The 17257-nt window shown below is 36.5% G+C and overlaps 3 protein-coding genes across 5 annotated transcripts; all 3 read right to left on the bottom strand.

Annotated features, from left to right (window-relative positions):
• Nucleotides 1-142: 142 nt before the first annotated feature.
• Nucleotides 143-7001, bottom strand: NAD-ME2 (NAD-dependent malic enzyme 2). 2 transcript variants are annotated; one of them, XM_088249448.1, is made up of 20 exons: nucleotides 6983-7001; nucleotides 6466-6607; nucleotides 6093-6189; nucleotides 5707-5825; nucleotides 5444-5611; nucleotides 5092-5220; nucleotides 4349-4409; nucleotides 3776-3879; nucleotides 3609-3692; nucleotides 3382-3488; nucleotides 3162-3264; nucleotides 2771-2878; nucleotides 2547-2612; nucleotides 1960-2032; nucleotides 1761-1847; nucleotides 1524-1578; nucleotides 1365-1436; nucleotides 1055-1117; nucleotides 800-914; nucleotides 143-479 (listed from the first exon to the last, which is right to left on the bottom strand). In XM_088249448.1, exons 2-20 carry the CDS (start codon nucleotides 6595-6597, stop codon nucleotides 408-410), a joined length of 1815 nt encoding a protein of 604 aa, XP_088105574.1. In that variant the 5' UTR covers nucleotides 6598-6607; nucleotides 6983-7001; the 3' UTR covers nucleotides 143-407. The 2 variants fall into 2 exon arrangements, with proteins under 2 accessions (XP_088105574.1, XP_021817002.1); XM_021961310.2 differs by lacking the exon at nucleotides 6983-7001 and adding an exon at nucleotides 6704-6820.
• A 2518-nt stretch (nucleotides 7002-9519) lies between these two features.
• Nucleotides 9520-12393, bottom strand: LOC110759361 (uncharacterized). 2 transcript variants are annotated; one of them, XM_021961409.2, is made up of 3 exons: nucleotides 12248-12393; nucleotides 11897-12109; nucleotides 9520-9861 (listed from the first exon to the last, which is right to left on the bottom strand). In XM_021961409.2, the coding sequence occupies exons 2-3, from the start codon at nucleotides 12074-12076 to the stop codon at nucleotides 9787-9789; spliced, it is 255 nt and encodes an 84-aa protein (XP_021817101.1). In that variant the 5' UTR covers nucleotides 12077-12109; nucleotides 12248-12393; the 3' UTR covers nucleotides 9520-9786. The 2 variants fall into 2 exon arrangements, with proteins under 2 accessions (XP_021817101.1, XP_021817102.1); XM_021961410.2 differs by having other exon boundaries at nucleotides 11897-12106; nucleotides 12248-12367.
• A 553-nt stretch (nucleotides 12394-12946) lies between these two features.
• Nucleotides 12947-16518, bottom strand: LOC110759260 (NAD(P)-binding Rossmann-fold superfamily protein). The gene is made up of 6 exons (XM_021961309.2): nucleotides 16104-16518; nucleotides 15393-15552; nucleotides 14206-14393; nucleotides 13908-14031; nucleotides 13588-13718; nucleotides 12947-13307 (listed from the first exon to the last, which is right to left on the bottom strand). Exons 1-6 carry the CDS (start codon nucleotides 16332-16334, stop codon nucleotides 13176-13178), a joined length of 966 nt encoding a protein of 321 aa, XP_021817001.1. The 5' UTR covers nucleotides 16335-16518; the 3' UTR covers nucleotides 12947-13175.
• Between the last annotated feature and the right edge of the window lie 739 nt (nucleotides 16519-17257).

Raw genomic sequence — 17257 nt, 5'->3', positions numbered from 1 at the left:
AAGAGTGGGCATTTGTGCCTCACCATTTGGAGGTGCCATGAGCACCATTGCTCAGAGAGGCTAGAGTAGAAGTGAGAGATACTTCCACAAAGAGAGAAACACTAGAGAGCATCACCATGAAGGAAGTTAACGTAAAAGAAAGTTAACACAAAGACATTGCACTAATATTAGTCACGTAATTATGCATTGTTCAAACAAATGGGCTTCTACTTTCTTTTCAGTTTAATAAGAGGGCCTTATTTCTGTTCCCTTCTTTGCCTTCTACTTCTCTGAGCTTGTAAACTATGAATCCAGGAAAGACAGACCAAGAATAAGTTGCTTAGCTGCAGACCTATTGATATATGAGCTGCAAAAAAAATATAGCCTCCCACGACAGCCAACTGTGTATGATAATACAAAACCAAGCCTCATTTTTCATGAACAAGAGGGCTATAAACTGGGAACCACATGCTGCGAGTCACATAATCCAGAGTCTCCTCCTGCAACAGGACGATAAAAACCAAAATAGATTTCAGGAAAATTACAATTTTTCTTCTAAGACATATAAGCAAAAGCTAGCCAAGCAATTTTCAAGGTTCTTGGTTATGGCTGTTCGACTAGATGTTTATTAGAATAGCATTTTCTGTGTGTATACGTCTTCAGCTAAATAATGTCCTCTTTGGCATGTTCAGACCTTATGCAAAAGTAGTGTAACATTTAGAGGTTGCTTTTTAAATCCAAAATCGCTTAGAAGTTTTGTGAGTGTTTTAAAACAGAGCTTTTGTATTTTGTGGAAGGAAGATTGAATATCAGTTCTTACTTTTGACATGTTCATGAGCTCTTTGGGCCCCACTTCACAATGTCCTTCCGCCAGTTCTTCTGTGACAGCTGCCCGCAGGACAGCAGCTCCAACCTCCACGGTTATATGTCGGATACTGCACCATATACAATAGGAACAGTCAGGGTAATACAATCAACCAGTTGCCCCACCCTCCTCTCAGTTACAGCAGTTGAGATGCCATTTTTTATAAAAATCAGACTAGCTCTTAATGCTGCGAGGAGCTGAGAATGTTACCTGTGAATAGATGGATACAAGATGCCCTTTTGGATATCTTCATCTGTCATATATGAAGCAAGGCTGGACAGAATCATTGTGTCAGAAATTAATTTCAAAATTCAAGCCATGTTCACCTTTAACATTTCTTATTGCAGTGACACTTATCAGAACTGTCCGCTAATCACTATAATAATCTCTAGGCTGATACCCAAGTCTGGAAACACAACCCTACTCTTTTTTAATAACAGTGTAAATTATGTCTCATCAGCATAGTTATTTTACCATGTTTAGGTTAGAGCAAGGAAGTAGCCAAGTCTTATGTTATTACCATTCAGAAGCTGCTTGTAACATGCCATCCGATATAATACGAGCACCTGCGAGAAGTGCGCCTAAACCAATCCTGCATTTAGAGGCAACCAAAATACGGTATTAATATTTCAAGCTTTAAACATAGTTACTTGAAATAAAGAAGATACAGGAAACTAACCCTGGAAAGAGGTACATGTTATTTGCTTGATTTACATGGCCTACTTTTCCATTGCCTGCCAACATAATTAGAATAGTCAAAGGTTAAATTACTCAGACGATAGTAAAAAAAAGTCAGATTTGTAGCACCATATCGTAGCCAGCAATGGCTCCAATACTAAGTCAAGGAACCCATTGCTCTAATTACATGGTGCCAAAACAATCCATAACAGAAAGACATTGCTAAAAAGGAAAATACCAAGATCAACATTATCAAAGGGGCTTCCACTTCCGAAGACTATGTTTTCACCAGCATGCTTAAAAGCATCTTCAGCAGTGCATTCAGCTGTTCCATTTTTTTGTTTTTTAAAAAACATAGGGAAAACAGAGTCAGATACAAAATCTAGGTGCAATAAGGAAATTGTTTGTGAGGTTTGATGAGGTTCAGAGAAACAAACCATTCATGGTTGGATTTGACATAGCGAAAATCGCAGGTTTAGCTGAATCTGATTCTCGCATTGCTTGAAGTACCTAAAATGAAATGACAACCCTTACCTATAAGAAACTAATTTAAAGAAAAGGAACCATAAATATTTTCCACAATTGAGACAACAAATAGGGTAGGGCAATGAATTTTCAAATGCTACAATATGAAGTAAACCCATCAGTGCATCTGTATGATGGTCAGAATAACAAAATAACTGAGTTATCATACCACAAATGATGTGATGTGAATCAGAAACACTGAAATTCAAAGTGGAAATTGGTGTGAAGAAACTTATAAATCTAGGGCAGTACATATAACAGGCTTATCTCTCTTAGATACTCTTACATTCAAATAAATGGTTTAAGCATTACGCATGAGGGTCAGTTGCTGACACAAGAAAACATATAGTTCAGTAATAAAAAATCATTCAGTGCAAGGCCACAAGGTGTCAAAACAACACAAATCCAAACAGAATCAAATCATCTTCGGTAAATTAATCTACTTTAAGTGATAAGGAGGTTGTAAAATATAACCAAATGCTATTGAGAAAGTATCAACCTCTGGACTGAAGACACCACCAACTCCAGACAAACCAAGAAGCACATGGGGCTTGACCTTCTTAACCTGCACAAAATTGGGCTCTAAACAATTAAAGTTTTATTAATAATGATGTATAATCTTGAAGGTAATTTGTATTAAGCAAGGTGACTTGACTCTTATGTATCAAAATCTTTCTACTTTCTGCAGTAGAGGGTACTTAAATGAAGTCCTTTGAGATTTACCACTTCAACTAGACTAGCTCCCTCCCTAAGCCCATCAATTGCTCCTGGATCTTTTGCAAAGGGTGCAGCCATAGGATCAAGATTCTTCCTCTCTTTTGTGACTAGACCCTGTATCCAAACAATTTTCCTCAGTGAATCCTCTGATACATTTACATAAATACACAACTCAGAGGCCAAAATATTTTCAAGAACACATTTGATTATATGTCCCTTTTGTTCACCACAGAAGGTTAGCAATATCAACAAAAATGAGAGTGTAATTATAGTAAACAGTTAACAAAACCATAAGCTCGTTAGTGAATAAATTTGCTGAATGTGGTGAATATTGTTACAACTATCAATCATCACACAAAGTACTGCAAGAACTTAAAGAGTTGACATAGAGCTATACATCTTTATCAATCAGAAAGAAATGATATTTTGCAGCAGCTTCACCGTTCCCTGCCATTCTTGCAACAGCCTGTACAGCCATGTTAAGAACACCTAGTCCCGCACTGAAAGGCAAAAAAAGTGAATTAAAGGGATGAAAAGAGTGCCTAGTAACATGCACATGCAACCAATGGAATAGCCTATATAGGGATCTTTCTGAGTCAACGACCAATGTCAATTACCTCCCAGCTCCCACAACAACTATCTTTTGTTTCACAAAGTCAGCCAATGGTCGACCTTGGGCTCTCACAGCTCCTAATAATCCTGCAAGTGCAACACCAGCAGTTCCCTACGATACATGAAGCACAACTATCAGAGGTACTGATTTTCGAATAGCAGCAATCTGTATTACACTACATATGCCTTTCAAATCCATAAAAGATAGAAAGACATCACACCCTGTAATCACCTGTATATCATCATTGAATGTGCAAAACCTTTTACGATAACGTTGCAGCGTTTCAAAAGCCCACTTCATTTGAAAATCCTCAAACTGATAAAAGTAAAAACAATCAAGTTACTAGACAAATAAAAAACCAAACTAATATAAAAAGTTAATACTTCTCAAAAATAGACCTGCACAATGGCCTTGGGCCAACGTGTATGAACAGCTTCCATGAATTCATCAACAATTGATATGTACTCTTCTCCTTCCAACCTACGTTGTCGAAGTCCTAAATCTATCCAACTAAAATCATGAGAAAAGGCATCCTCATGATGTAAACTAGAAAATTTTAAAGCATCAAGTCCAGTCATTCAGTGTAAAGATGGAAAGAAAGAAAAAAACCAAGAATATAACAGGATATTATTAACAAGAATTCATTAGAAAGTAAAAATAATAATAATAACTCTAACAAGCACTAGTCAAACTACAAGTTTGTCCTGAATCATATTTTGGGAGTCAATTTATCACTCAAAACAGGGCAAGTCATCCTTGAGAAAATAGACAGAGTGAACAATCAGTATCACTATGTTGCCTTACAAGAACTTAAACACATTGTAAATCGCTGAAGCTACAGTTGCGTTCAGTTGAATGTATTAATCAGGAAATACAATATCAACAAGGATTTAACAAAAGAAAAGAAAAGAAAAAAGATTAGAAAGAACCATGCAATTAAAGGAAACATATTTAGTTCATATTTTACTTACATAAACGGTCTTCAAGTAGCTTTTGATTGTTAGTACCAACATCAAGCATAACCGGTAGTATCTGTCACAGGGGTACAGAGGTTAGTGATCAAAAAGCTAGCCAAACTGCTTATTTACCAGGAAAAGTGTAACATGAATAATAGCAGAAACATAAGATGTAGACTCCAAGTGTTTATAGTCCAAACCAAAAAGACTTAGTTATGTTGAATCAGCAGAGAGCTTCCATTGAGAGATCCCTCAAATAAGCTTATTTGAGGGACACCCTTGTAGGGCCCACTCCCCATTGTATTTCACTAATCCAAACCATCTATTTTTTAGATAATCATTCAAAGATCATCTCTACAAAAAATCACTTGAATCCAATATCATTTGACCACTCAATTGAGTTATTGAAATTTTAGTACTTTCTTGAAGCACTATAATCATTGATTTTGTAGGACACAATTGGATGTCGAAATAGTTTCCGATTTGTCTAATTTTTTGCAAGGATGATCTATGAAAGTAGACTTAAAAAATAGATGGTTTGGATCGTTAAAAAAAAAATTCGTAGGGGACCCTAAAGGGTGTCCCTCAAATAAAATTATTTTAGGGATCCCTCAATAGAAGGGAACTATATATATACACATTATATAAGGGATCCCTAAATTTAAAGGGACTATATATATATGTGTGTGTGTATAACATATATATATATATATATATATATATGTAGAGAGAGAGAGAGAGAGAGAGCAGGAGCATACTCTCTGTGGATTAATGCCAGCTGCAGCAACATACATATCAAGTTTTCCTATTGGTATTCCAATTCCCTGAACTCCAAGATCACCTAGGCCAAGGATACGACTGCCATCTGTCAGGACTATCATGTCTACCTGCAATAGAGTGGAAAATGAAGACCAAATACAAACCAACATAACTTAGAGACAGAGGGAATAATATATAAAAAATTAGTATTTTGAAGTCTTGAAAAATCAAGGACATCCCAATAGAGAAACATCAAGATCATTATCATTGGAGCTTATGACTGGACCTCGAAAATTATTGACCGCGTACAACTTGTTGTAAGGTAGAAAAACAAAAGAGTGTAGCATCTACCTGGTGAGCTGGCCAATTGTAGATCATAGACATCATCTCCCCTTTATCCTTTGCACTGAAATACATTCCACGTGGACGTCTGAATAACCCTGAATAATTTTGACATACCAATCCTACTGTAGGAGTGTATATTACGGGAGCGAAATCTTGGATGTTATCAATAAGGACCTGGAAAAGAAAGTAATGGAAAACCACATCAAATGATGATAGATTATATAAAGTTCTTCAATATCTACATGCTGGAAATATAAACCAAAACTTACTCGGTAGTATAAGGTCTCGTTCCTGTCATGCAGCCTGTTTAAGATCCTCCATTTAGCCAAGGCAACAACACCTTCTGGTTGGCCCTTAGTATTTTTCTCTAGCGACCGATACGACTCCACTAACAAGTTAAATCAGATGGTAATGTCATTACGTAAACAAGGCCTCAATGCCAATGCTACAGAACTTATAAACAAATCTCCTCGAGGACTGATACATCATTTTCATTTTCGTAAACTAACTTATTGATTGAAGTCTCCTAGCTTAGTGTATGTCAAGTGCTATAACGACGAACCCCGACTAGATTTCTTTGAAGAATAATAACCGAAATTCTAGCCAAACAATATAAAAATGTGTACTACTTGGAGAGATTGTGTAAGACACTCACTGAAACGAGCATATTGCTGCTCGAACGATATGACACGAGGTGGGAGGAGACCCCGAAGCCCAAGTCGATCTCTTTCTGTCAAAGGAAATCCAGTGTCCTGCTCTTGAGGAAAACAAACATTCAGAACAGATAATTAAAACCCAATAAGGCAAAAAAAAATCATCAAACTTTGAGGCATCATCCACTTCACAAATTGGACTAACTTTGTATTTTTATAATTCACCAAAGCTCAATCAGTTTTACAACTAAAATTTCTCCAAAATTTAAAATAAAACTTCACATTTACTTTCAGAATCAAGAAACTCTGTCTGATGAACATACACTAAACTCAACTCAAATCAAAGAACAAAAGAGAAGGCTGTTGTTTTCGAACCTTGTTGAACCAGGGATCATGGAGAATATCAGCGCCACGCTTGTGGACAATACAGGGACCAGGAATCGCCGTGGAGAAGCGCCTGGTGGATCGGGTCAAACTGGACGCGGCGAATCGCGCTGCGTTCCACATTCTGCGAGCCCTAGAGGAATTTCCAAAACGAAAACTCAGAGTCAGCGCACGAGCTCCTAATCCATCCTCGCAAAAAGCTCACCTCAGAGATCACAGAAAAAATCACCAAAAAAGGAGTAACAACAATGAAACCAATGCTTTCAACTGAGTGTGACTTGGGATGTATTTATAGTAAAGGCCTTTTATTTTCGAACCCCTTTTTATTTTGACTATTATATTTCTGCTTTTTATATTAATATATATATATATATATATATTTTTTAGGGGTTTTCTTTGGTCCAAAGGTCGTCACTCGTGTGTGCGTGTCTGTGAAAATAGTAGCAGTTTTGTTGATGAGTTGAAGAAGCTGTTGAATTGGAAGAGAGAGAGAGAGAGTAGAGCTGACCGGGATTTTTGGGCAGGTAGAGAATACGCGGAAGTACGACCGTGGGTGGTCAGAGAAGAAGAGGGAAAGCTGCCCGAAGGAACATCGGGCAGTGAGAGAGCGGCGTATATATGCGAATGTGGTCCTTTAAATGGGAGAGAGAGAGGGTTCGTTTACGAACGGTGGATTGGCAAGCGGACGAGTTTGACTGGAGAGACGCCCTAGAACTGGGTTGGGTTGGGTGAGTTGGGTTGGGTTAAAAGAATCGGCTGCTTCTCGTGGGAGCACTGAGAAATGCTGACTCATCTACATATGTGGATTTTTACCATGTGACTATTTTTGTTACTCTTGGGCCCCGTTTGGTTCACGGAATGAATTTGAGGGGAAATCAATTACCATGTCATTTCCCAAGGAATGGGAATGAAAGATTTCTTTCCCACTTTTGGTAATGTTGTGAAGTAACCGGGAGATTTCACTTTGTTTCATTTCCCATGTTTGTTTTAAGTATGAATAGAAAACAAAGTTTGTATAATTTTCCAATTATACCCATAATAAATCAAATAAAAAAAGAATGCATTTAATAATACATTTTTAATTATAAATTGTTCATAGGGACAAAATAGTCATGAAAATTGTGCATTGAATGTTGGCTCATTTTCCCAAACTTTCCCATGAGGAGGGTTTCACTTTCCCCCCTACTTTCTCATGTGCTAGCAAACCATTTCCCATGCCTTGTTTCACCAAACATGGGAAAGCAATTGAATTCCCATTCCCAAGCCTCCTTCCCCATGAACCAAACGGGACTTTGGGGTTTTTCCAAACAAATATCCTTTCGAGTAACATATAGATTCTACAAGGGTTTTAAAGTTTGTAACAAAGCTTTCAAATCATAAAACAGTTTAAGGATTGATAAGCTGTAGTTAAAGAAATTGAAGCTAACCACAATGTATGGTGTGGTTAGCAAATTGTCATCTCCAATGTATGGTGCGGTAATCACAAAAGTTTGAAACCTGTTGGAAGCATTTTATGGCCAGAGACAAGCAGAATCTCGAGTGGTGATTAATCACACTCTTCGAGTGCTGAGACACCTCATTGTATTTATCAAAAAATTAAAAATTAAAACTCGAAAGTGATTATCTGAACATAAAAAATACGAAAGACCTTTACAAGGGTGAAACTAGGTATTCATATCAGGGTGGACTAATTTTGTTTTTTTTCTTATTGCATGAAATGGAAGTAAAGTTAGGCTTATAAGGGTAGGATAATTGTTTACTTTGGGCAATATTAGGCTATATATAACATGCTGATTATTAACACCAATTTTTTTTTCTTTTCTCAAAAGAAGGGGTAGACCCCATGAGAGCCTTGTACTTCCCCAAAATCAACATGAAAGGCACGACTCAAGCACACTCAACCCAAGAAAATGACTGTTGGAAAGCACATTCATCTTAAGAAGATCGCTACCTGAACCAAATCATGAGAGACTTTAAGAAAAAAAAAAAACAAACAAACCTACAGTGATGCAATAAACCCTAAAACATGCATCACAGTTCTAATTAAAATCCCAAATCAAACAATTCCCGAACTTTCAACAATAAACCCTAAAACAATTTTGAAGCATAACCACTCTTAACACTATGAAAGAATGTTCAGCAAATATCCCAAACTCATTTTAAGTGAAAAACGAACAAATCAAAATGAGAGTTTTCGAGTGAAAAGATGCGACAAGAATGAATTCAAAGGTGAAAATTCGGATAATTTACAGAATGAATTCAAAGTGCAAATTCGGATAATTTAACCCGACTCACAGCTTTTTGTTACGAATGGATGGAGGATAAAAGTTTATTTTTATGACGTAATTGATATGACAATGAATGGGGGAGAATTGTCAAATCAAAGCTTTGTTGCGCTGTTCAGAAGTCACGAGTCATGACAACTATAATCAATAAATAATAATAATTGTAGACAATGATCGAATCGAATTGCCTAAACACCAAACTCAGTCTTGTCTTCAGAAAGAGCATTCCCCTAATAAATATCCCCAACTAGATAGAACTTTACTTTGTCAAGTTAATTATTCCTTTGTCCCTTGTAATCAATAAAATTAAGTATTTAATCTTCTATCTTCGACTCGGTTTTCGGTTTGGATGCACACCCCTAGTAGTATTAACCTGCCCAGATAGATTGTAAAAGAGGAATTTTTCTTGTGCATGTTGTGTGTGGAGGGAATTTAGAATAAATGTGCAAGAACCTCACCTAGCGGCTAGGGTTGGATATTAAAAAAAGTAATTGATGGAAGCAATCTAGGAAGCTTCAGATTGCCAAAATTGACCTGCACATTGCTGCCAAATCAAAAGTTTTATACACTTTGTATGAGCAAAACCAATGAATTCAAAGTCAAGAAAATTAGAATTTGATTCCATTTGAGTGATGCAACAGAACAAAATCTTTTGAGCATATTTTGACTGCTAGCGTGTGGCAACCTGAAAAAGTAATTGATGTCTAGACCTCTTTCTTGTCTTGTAAATATTTAAAGATTCTATGGCAACTAAACAATATCAACCAAGGCCAATTCAAATACTTTATTAACAAAAGCTAGACACAGAGGTAGACAATTTATTTTGGAGATTGACAGTATAGCAAAGTGAATAATAACTCACATAATCACTAACAAATTCAAGATTACGAAAACATGTACACAACATGTGTTAAAAGGCTGCTCATATTCTCTGCAAACATCTAATACAAGGAATAATTTGCGTGCTGCAAGATTTAGATACCCAACCTCCGCTGGTACTGCTTTCACCCAACGGTCCTAAATAAACTCAGTAGTCTTTCTTTCCAAAGTTCTTGCACCAGAGTTGTGATGGGATCGGGCGTACAGGATTATGTGGCCGTTGCTGCAATAAGATATAAGTTCTCTTAGAACTAATAATTACCACAGTCTATGAACATTTTCAGTCATTCAGCCATAGAAAGGGTGTGGCTCAAATCCATTCAAGAGGAACAGCATCTGATCCAACCAGATATGTTTGCCTTTTTGGACAAGTAATTAAAAAAATTAAGCCCGCATAAATGCATTATTAAGGAATATCTTTTAGAATAAGAGGATTATTAAGAACTATTAAGCATAAGAAGCACGCCAAAGATATAATATAACAAAGACAACCTTTTGCTGATGCAAAGAAACTAAACAACATATCCTTCCATCATTATTCCAAAGAAATAAAATATTAATATAAACCACTTAATGTTTTTTAGTTACATAAAGTTTTCATGATATATAAAAAGTATGACATGACTAACCAACAACTAAACAACATCTTCAACCCCGTTATTTCCAAGGCATTAAAAATCTGTAAGCAAAGATGGATGCAATTTGTCATACTTCAACAAGTGCCTGGACATAATTGTTCTGGCCAGCTAATAATATAATACTGGGTCTGTATGCATCCTTAGCCTAGGGGCTTCAACTAGAAAGTACTATCTATTATTGAGTGGCTCTTTAGAGTAGCACATAAGTGTTATGTCCATGACAAGGAAACATGCACTTTAGCCCTAATCTTCAATAGCTTAAAGTATAAGAAACAAGCCTAGAAATTAGTATCAACAATGTTTTGTGTTTTAACAGTTGAGCTTCTAAGCTACTCAGGTCAAGTAGGGAATCTTCCAAAAAAATATTCCCCAAAATGCTCATTCTTTTTTAAACGAAGATGAAACCAAAAAGAAAAATCCTACCCTACTTGGAAAAAATAATTCTGAAGACCCTTGGATCTTCTGGACAGTACGTTATGCAAAAAATTAATGTTAACACCATGAAATGTAACAATCTTATCAAGTTCAGCAAGTATGCACAAGCAGATTTTTACTGCCAAAAAAGAATCATAAACCCTCTACCTAGTACATCAATTAAAGGCATATAAGAGACAATAATTTCAGCCCATGTGCATTGTTATCAGAAAAAATAAGATATATGTCACCATTTAGTTACAACATCTTTGTGCAGAATTTTTTTTTTATAATTGAACGGTTTGTAACAGAACAACTTTACAGGTGCCAAAGGTATGTAATGTTCTATAACAATAAAAAGTGCATAACTAAATGAAACTCAACGCTTCTTATATATTTTATAACTAAATAAAAAATGAATTACAGTTCATTAAAATGAAAAACCACTTTTAGTATGAAGGTCTCTAATTCTAGTAGCTTGTATTTAATAGGTTATACTTATCTAGAAAATTGATTACAGGAGGCCCAAGAACAAAAGGACAGGAAGCATTCAAGCTGGCAAACCTTTTATCCAAATCAAAATGAAGTTCAAAAAGCATGTCACAGCAAAGCCTACTAGGTCAAGAGTCTAAAGAATCCTTTTAAGCATATCTTAATTCAATCCTCTAGTTATCTTAGATACTAGATTTCATGAGTTTTCCCTTCAGGTTAAAGCATCATTAAGTTTTGAAGAACTCTAACTCACAGCTATCACCGTCACATTTTAATTGTTCATTTAAGTTACGGTTATACTCATACATTAACCTAAATTCATCTGTTTACTCAATTTTTCCAAGTCTACCACTCACATTGCAAAGCAAGACCCTTACAATCACAAGTTGACAAACCTACAATCACGATGACAATCTTCCACCCTGACTATTTCACAAAATAAATCTGGAAGGCGTACATAGGTAGTCATTTGCTTAATTTCACCAAGAAAAAATCTAAACCTCAACTAAATCCAAAGAAGTTATGAAAGCTAGGTTCAGTTCAGTCAAGCTTAGTGAGCATTCAGGTACTAACAATTTTATAATCCAAGATCCAAAACTTGTATTCCTTCAGATTTCTACATTTTCTCAAGAACCAAACGGAAGTCTAAAATAAAAACATTTTAACGAAACGAGAGGAAAAATATAGGGATGAGACTAGGTGATAAAAAGAGACCTCGAGCTCGGCAGATTTCATGGCGATAGGAATGCAGACAAGGAAGATGCCGGCCATGGCGATGGCGGTGTTGCGCTTCCAGTGCTTGGGCCTACAGTACGGACCCCCACTCATGCTCCACACCTTGGCCCTGAAGTCTCCGTGGGCCCCATCTCCGTGTGCATGTTCACCTCCTCCCATGCTCGATCGTCAATATTCTCTTCTCTTTCTCTGCTGCGCAATTACAGGAAATGGATCAGAAAATCAAATAACAAACAAATTGAAACCCTAATTTTCTCAATCTTCTGAAGCACATATATCAGATTGCGTATGAGAATTGAAGGATAGGGGTTGGATTGAATGCGGACGAACCTAACTGAGGGGCGTTGTAGAGCTGATTCAGCTGAAGGGGACAAAGAGCTGCGTTTGGGTGCTCACTGAAACTGTGTAATTGTATTGGCCGTCTTTTGGAACTGTACATTGGAAGATACAAGGTTTCGGATTGGCCCAAATTTCTTGATGCTTTAGAAGCCCAAATGTCTTGATGCTTTGAAGGCCCAAATAGCTGGGTGGCAATCGAGTTGAGTCAGTCATGCATGTTCGGAACTGCTTCTGAAATAGTTTAAAGCATTTCTAAAAACATTTAGCAGAAAACTTTAAAAGTATTTACGAGTCATAAAAGCAGAATATAGAGAAGCAACTAGTAGTAAGTGCTTTTTATTAGTACATTTTATGAACAGAAGTGCTTCTTACGGAGGCAATTCTAAAAGGGTCACTAGGCTTAATTAATCGTGTCAAATGACTTGACAAGCTTTGTTGAGCCAGAATTGAATCATTCGTATTTGACACTAGTTCGATATGTTTAACATTTGTGCCAACCGTTCTTGATAAGTGGTAATAAACCATAATTTATTGATTTCATGTTCGGTTCAATTGTATTGATGTGTTAATTAGTATGAATTAGGGTTTAGAATTCTCTTATGTGTCTGGTGACCAATAGAGATTGGAACTATCTTATTAGTTAAGCATGGTGCAAGACAAATTTGGCCCTCCATATATTACGTTTGTGCATACAATTTAGATGAGCTCATGCCCATCAAATAATTCAATCAATGAATGTATGTACCTTCATACAATTTTGAACAGCAAATTGTAAGTATACATTTGAAGTTTCTTGGGTACAAAGTTTGTTGCTTTCGGAACAATTTTAACGATATTTTTTCCCAATCCAGTAAAACAGAAAGTGATTTTTATTCCTTAGTACTACAACTAGGAAGCAATTTACGGTATCTTCAGGGCATCAAGACTTAACCTCCGTTGAAAGCGTCAATCTGACACCATCTGTAAATGAAGTAGGAGTAACACCAAGTGTCTGAACCAGCTTAGTGATATCCATGGATATGTCAGCCGGAGACTTTACTCCACGATCAACCTGAAAGTACAACACATTTCTCAGGTACAGAAAATTTCGGGTAAACAAATTGGGTAGTGAGGCAAAGTCAGAAGAAGGGTTTTCCTCATCACCAAAAAAGAAAAGAAGAAGGGTTATTGTTGCCAAGCAAACGCAAGGCAACGTGGAAATCAAGTCATCTGAATGCAACTTGAAACTGATGAGTCACATGTTTTTTATTCAGTATGTAATGCAACAAAGGTGTTGATCACTATGTATCTTGAGCATGACAAAAACTACAATTGGTACAAAGTATACGTACTGATGATGCAGACACTGATTTGATCAATGAGGGATTGTATCCCCTAATATCTGCAACAGTCTCAGCCATTTGAAGACGGGATACCCTATCTGGTCCACCCACATTTAGTAGCAACTTTGTTTGCTTACCGTCTGCAGCAATTCCATGAATATCACAAGTTCACAACCATCAATACGTAAGTGAAAGCATAGAAAGTAGAAAATACCCATAGTATCATAGAGACAAAGAAAAAACTATTTAACAAAAAAGGAAACATATTGCAGGTCCAGAAATTTTGTTGATCCAACAAGTATGAAAGTATGAATGTTATGACTTCATACCTGATATCCACCTCTTGGACAAAGCTAGTATGACAGCTACAACATCTTTTACATACACAGGGCAACGGAACTCATCATGAAAGAACTCGCTTGTATTTCCTTTGGAGAAGACACCATCAATCCACTACATTAATCACATGAAAATCAGTGATTTGACTCAAAGTAAAGTACCAGGGTCGGATTTACTAAGTTGTATCTTTATATTCATTATTCTCTTGTATCAAATTAGTAGGTGGTCCTAAACTAATCGACAACAAACTAGCAAAAATACCTTAAGGTCTGTTTTCAGTATACACACCTGAATTGGAAGAGATTTTGGAACTGGCGAGAGTGTCTGTGGCCCAAAAATGATACTGCTTCTCAAAATTGCAAAGTTTGAGCACTTTTCAGAAATGAACTGCTCTGCTGCCACTTTTGATTTCCCATAAACATTTACAGGTACAGTTTCATCATCTTCCTTGTAAAAGGACTTCACCCCTTCATAAACTGATGGAAAATGGCATCAGTCACGATCTAGGAATAATCAGCATAAAGGTATAAAACAAAAGATCAGTGGTTCAAATAGAAAAAAGCAATGTCTGCAATGTGGATGCAGTCTTTCAGAATTACCAAAGAGAAACAGCAGATCATATGAAGTCATGCATGGGCGAGTGCTTAAAAAGTTCCTACATTTTAAATGTTCTCGTACTGAGATAATTCTTTGAGGTCATTAAGCCTAACTCCATAGGAATAGAAAGCATTTGACAACCCAAGAAAATAATTTAACAGCCTTTCTTGCACTCCCTGATTCTAGTCATGCCTATTTCAATGGAATCAACAGTAACATGTGATTGCCAAAAATTTCAGCAGGTAAAATGCAAAAATTGGGTTCAAGATCAAGACGATCAACTGCAAATATTAGAAATGTAAACAGTTTGAAAGAGGTGATAACAGGATGAAAATCTCCAGATCAATAAAAGGTTCTTCCATCTGGTAATGCATTAATCCATGAAGAATCGTCTTGTGAAGCTTAAGGAGGCTGAGAAAGTCAAGCTTTATAAATTCCTACTCAAAAAACCACCCTGATATTCATGATCCTCAGATGCAGTGTCCATTTCCTCAATGTCATGAAAAGTAACTCACCCACCCCCCACCCCCGGGCGCCCCCTTTCTCTCCCCCTTCCCTTTTTTTTTTCAAATTTCCATAGAAGTTCTAAAGTATATATACTGTAATATCAACTCAATTAACCCAGCAATATCTATCCTACTTTTCCTGACCTTATCTCCCTCAACTGGCAAATCACAAGGGTCTTAGAATAAAAGTTTTTTACTACTGGAGACAATTAAACATCCTTTAAATCTCTACCGCACATTAATGAGAAAATTGTGCCTGCAGCGGAGACTTATTGTTCTTCCTATTGCCATTTTCTTTTTTCTTTTTTCCCTTTTCTCTTGCCTGGTTATATTAAGCCAAATCTAAAACAGAATGATTAAGAGTGGCTTCACCTTGATCGGTTGACAAATGGATCAGAAGAGAATTGCTCTCCTCTAAGCTCAATAACCAATTTACAAGAGAAGATGGCACATTCACAGACATAGAAGCAGTAGGATCCATTTCACAGGCACGAGGTACGGAGAGTGCAGCGCAGTTTATGACCACATCAGGCTGGCAATTCAAAGTTAATACACTTCTCAGCACTTGAAAGGTTGATTATTTGAGTTAAGTACTTGAGATCATATTCATCTTTCATTCAAAAAACACATACCAGCAGACGAATTGGTTGAAGCTTTTCACATATTGTAAGTTCCCTAAACAACTATTGGCTTATATATGGCTCTATAAGAGTCCTAAAAGCATTTTTTTGAAAGAAAAAACATTAATGGATGAGCCTCAACTCAAAAACGGAACAGAGTAAACAAATATCCCCGATAATTAGCATGTAAATTTAGCAGGAAAATGAAAAAACAAAAGAACCCACAACAAGAAACAAAAAGCAAGCAAAACCCATTAAGCTAGCACACTCCATTTCAGCTGATACATTAGCAGTGTGAGTGGTATGCAGAAAATTCAGACCCAGTAAACCAAAATTTACAACGCCCACCACTCCAAATTATAGATTCCACAGGTTGAAACTTGAACCCAGAAATCAAAATCATTGTAATATTAAAAATAAAAGAGAACTGTTAGTGTTGTAGTGTAGTGGGTTAAGAACTAACCGGGCCAAACGTTTGAGAAATGGCTTGAAATCCTTGGCCGGTCTTCAAATCGACATGGAAAGACAGCAAATGAGGAAATGCAGTGAGCAATGCTGGGGGAGGAGGATTGGAGTGGTGGGTAAAGGCCAGATCGCAAGGGGTGGTGGCTTGAATCTCTGAAAAGCCTTGCAATACATGTTGTCCCAAGTAACCTGTGCCTCCGACTACCAACACTCTCTTCTTTCTCATCATACCACTTTTTCTCCCTGCGTTGGCGATTTGGCAGTGAATCTGATTTGGGTTTTGCAGGGGCTGGTGGGAAGAACCGAAGAGCTTCACAGCAATTGGAAGTTAGCAATGTACGGTTTATGACGAAATTTCTGCTGTCACTCTCACTTCTTTGATTTTGAAAGAAAGACCCATCTGTCACTGTTCCTCTGTTTTTATCGTGTATTTAATTTTAGAGCCAAATAACGAAGTTGAGGATGACCAGATGATCATAAACTGTACGGCTTGGCTTTCATCTTAACTTCATATGCATAAGTAAATGCTACCAATTACTAGAGTTACAATTAGAAGTCCTTTGCGGTGCTCAACTTATAGTTGGCATGAACCATTAGAAGGATGATGAGCTAATTTTAGGTTGATAAATTATAACAAATTATCATTTGGTCTAATGACACTCAATTTTTATTTTATTAGAAGAAATCTCGAGTTTATCAGAAGAAATCTCGACTTCGAAAAGGGGACTACATTTTAGATGGTTCAAATACATTGTGTTGTATGCATGCCAAAAAATCAATTAAAATTATAAAAATAAAAGGAAAGCACTTCCCTTCTTACTAGGTAAATAAGAGCTCATACATTCCTATCAATAGCAATATGACGTGTGTGTAAAAGTTTTTCTTTTTTGTGTTTTTGATGAATTATTTTTGCATATGTGTCAAACTGTGATTCGCAAGAAGGAGGAGTATCTCCTTACCGATAAGGAGGCATGTAGTATCCAAAGTAAAGAGCTTGCGCCTTTAATTTATATATAAATAATAATAATAAATATGGTCTCTTAGCTTAAAAATATTATTTAAAAAAACATAACAAAAAAAGGCCTAAAAAGTATAAAGTGAGAAAAAACAAAAACATAAAAAACCAATTCGAACCCCAATTTTATGGCCTGG

Source organism: Prunus avium, chromosome 2 (assembly GCF_965620075.1).
Source record: "Prunus avium chromosome 2, drPruAviu1.hap1.1, whole genome shotgun sequence".
Taxonomy (NCBI): domain Eukaryota; kingdom Viridiplantae; phylum Streptophyta; class Magnoliopsida; order Rosales; family Rosaceae; genus Prunus; species Prunus avium.
The sequence above is the reverse complement of the archived record's forward strand: the minus strand, read 5'-3'. Positions and strand labels throughout refer to the sequence as shown.

Excerpts from the sequence above, each read along its gene's own strand:
- LOC110759361 (XM_021961409.2), bottom strand. The coding sequence starts at position 12,076 with ATGGGAGGAGGTGAACATGCACACGGAGATGGGGCCCACGGAGACTTC. Across the intron at positions 9,862-11,896 it reads TGAAATCTGCCGAGCTCGAG|CAACGGCCACATAATCCTGT; the intron begins GTCTCTTTTTAT and ends ATCTTATTGCAG.
- LOC110759260 (XM_021961309.2), bottom strand. The coding sequence starts at position 16,334 with ATGATGAGAAAGAAGAGAGTGTTGGTAGTCGGAGGCACAGGTTACTTG. Across the intron at positions 13,719-13,907 it reads GTCCAAGAGGTGGATATCAG|ACGGTAAGCAAACAAAGTTG; the intron begins GTATGAAGTCAT and ends GAATTGCTGCAG. Across the intron at positions 13,308-13,587 it reads AATCAGTGTCTGCATCATCA|GTTGATCGTGGAGTAAAGTC; the intron begins GTACGTATACTT and ends TTGTACTTTCAG.
- NAD-ME2 (XM_088249448.1), bottom strand. The coding sequence starts at position 6,597 with ATGTGGAACGCAGCGCGATTCGCCGCGTCCAGTTTGACCCGATCCACC. Across the intron at positions 3,880-4,348 it reads GCTACTTGAAGACCGTTTAT|ATTTAGGACTTCGACAACGT; the intron begins GTAAGTAAAATA and ends TTAGTTGGATAG. Across the intron at positions 2,033-2,546 it reads GTGGTGTCTTCAGTCCAGAG|GTACTTCAAGCAATGCGAGA; the intron begins GTTGATACTTTC and ends ATTTCATTTTAG.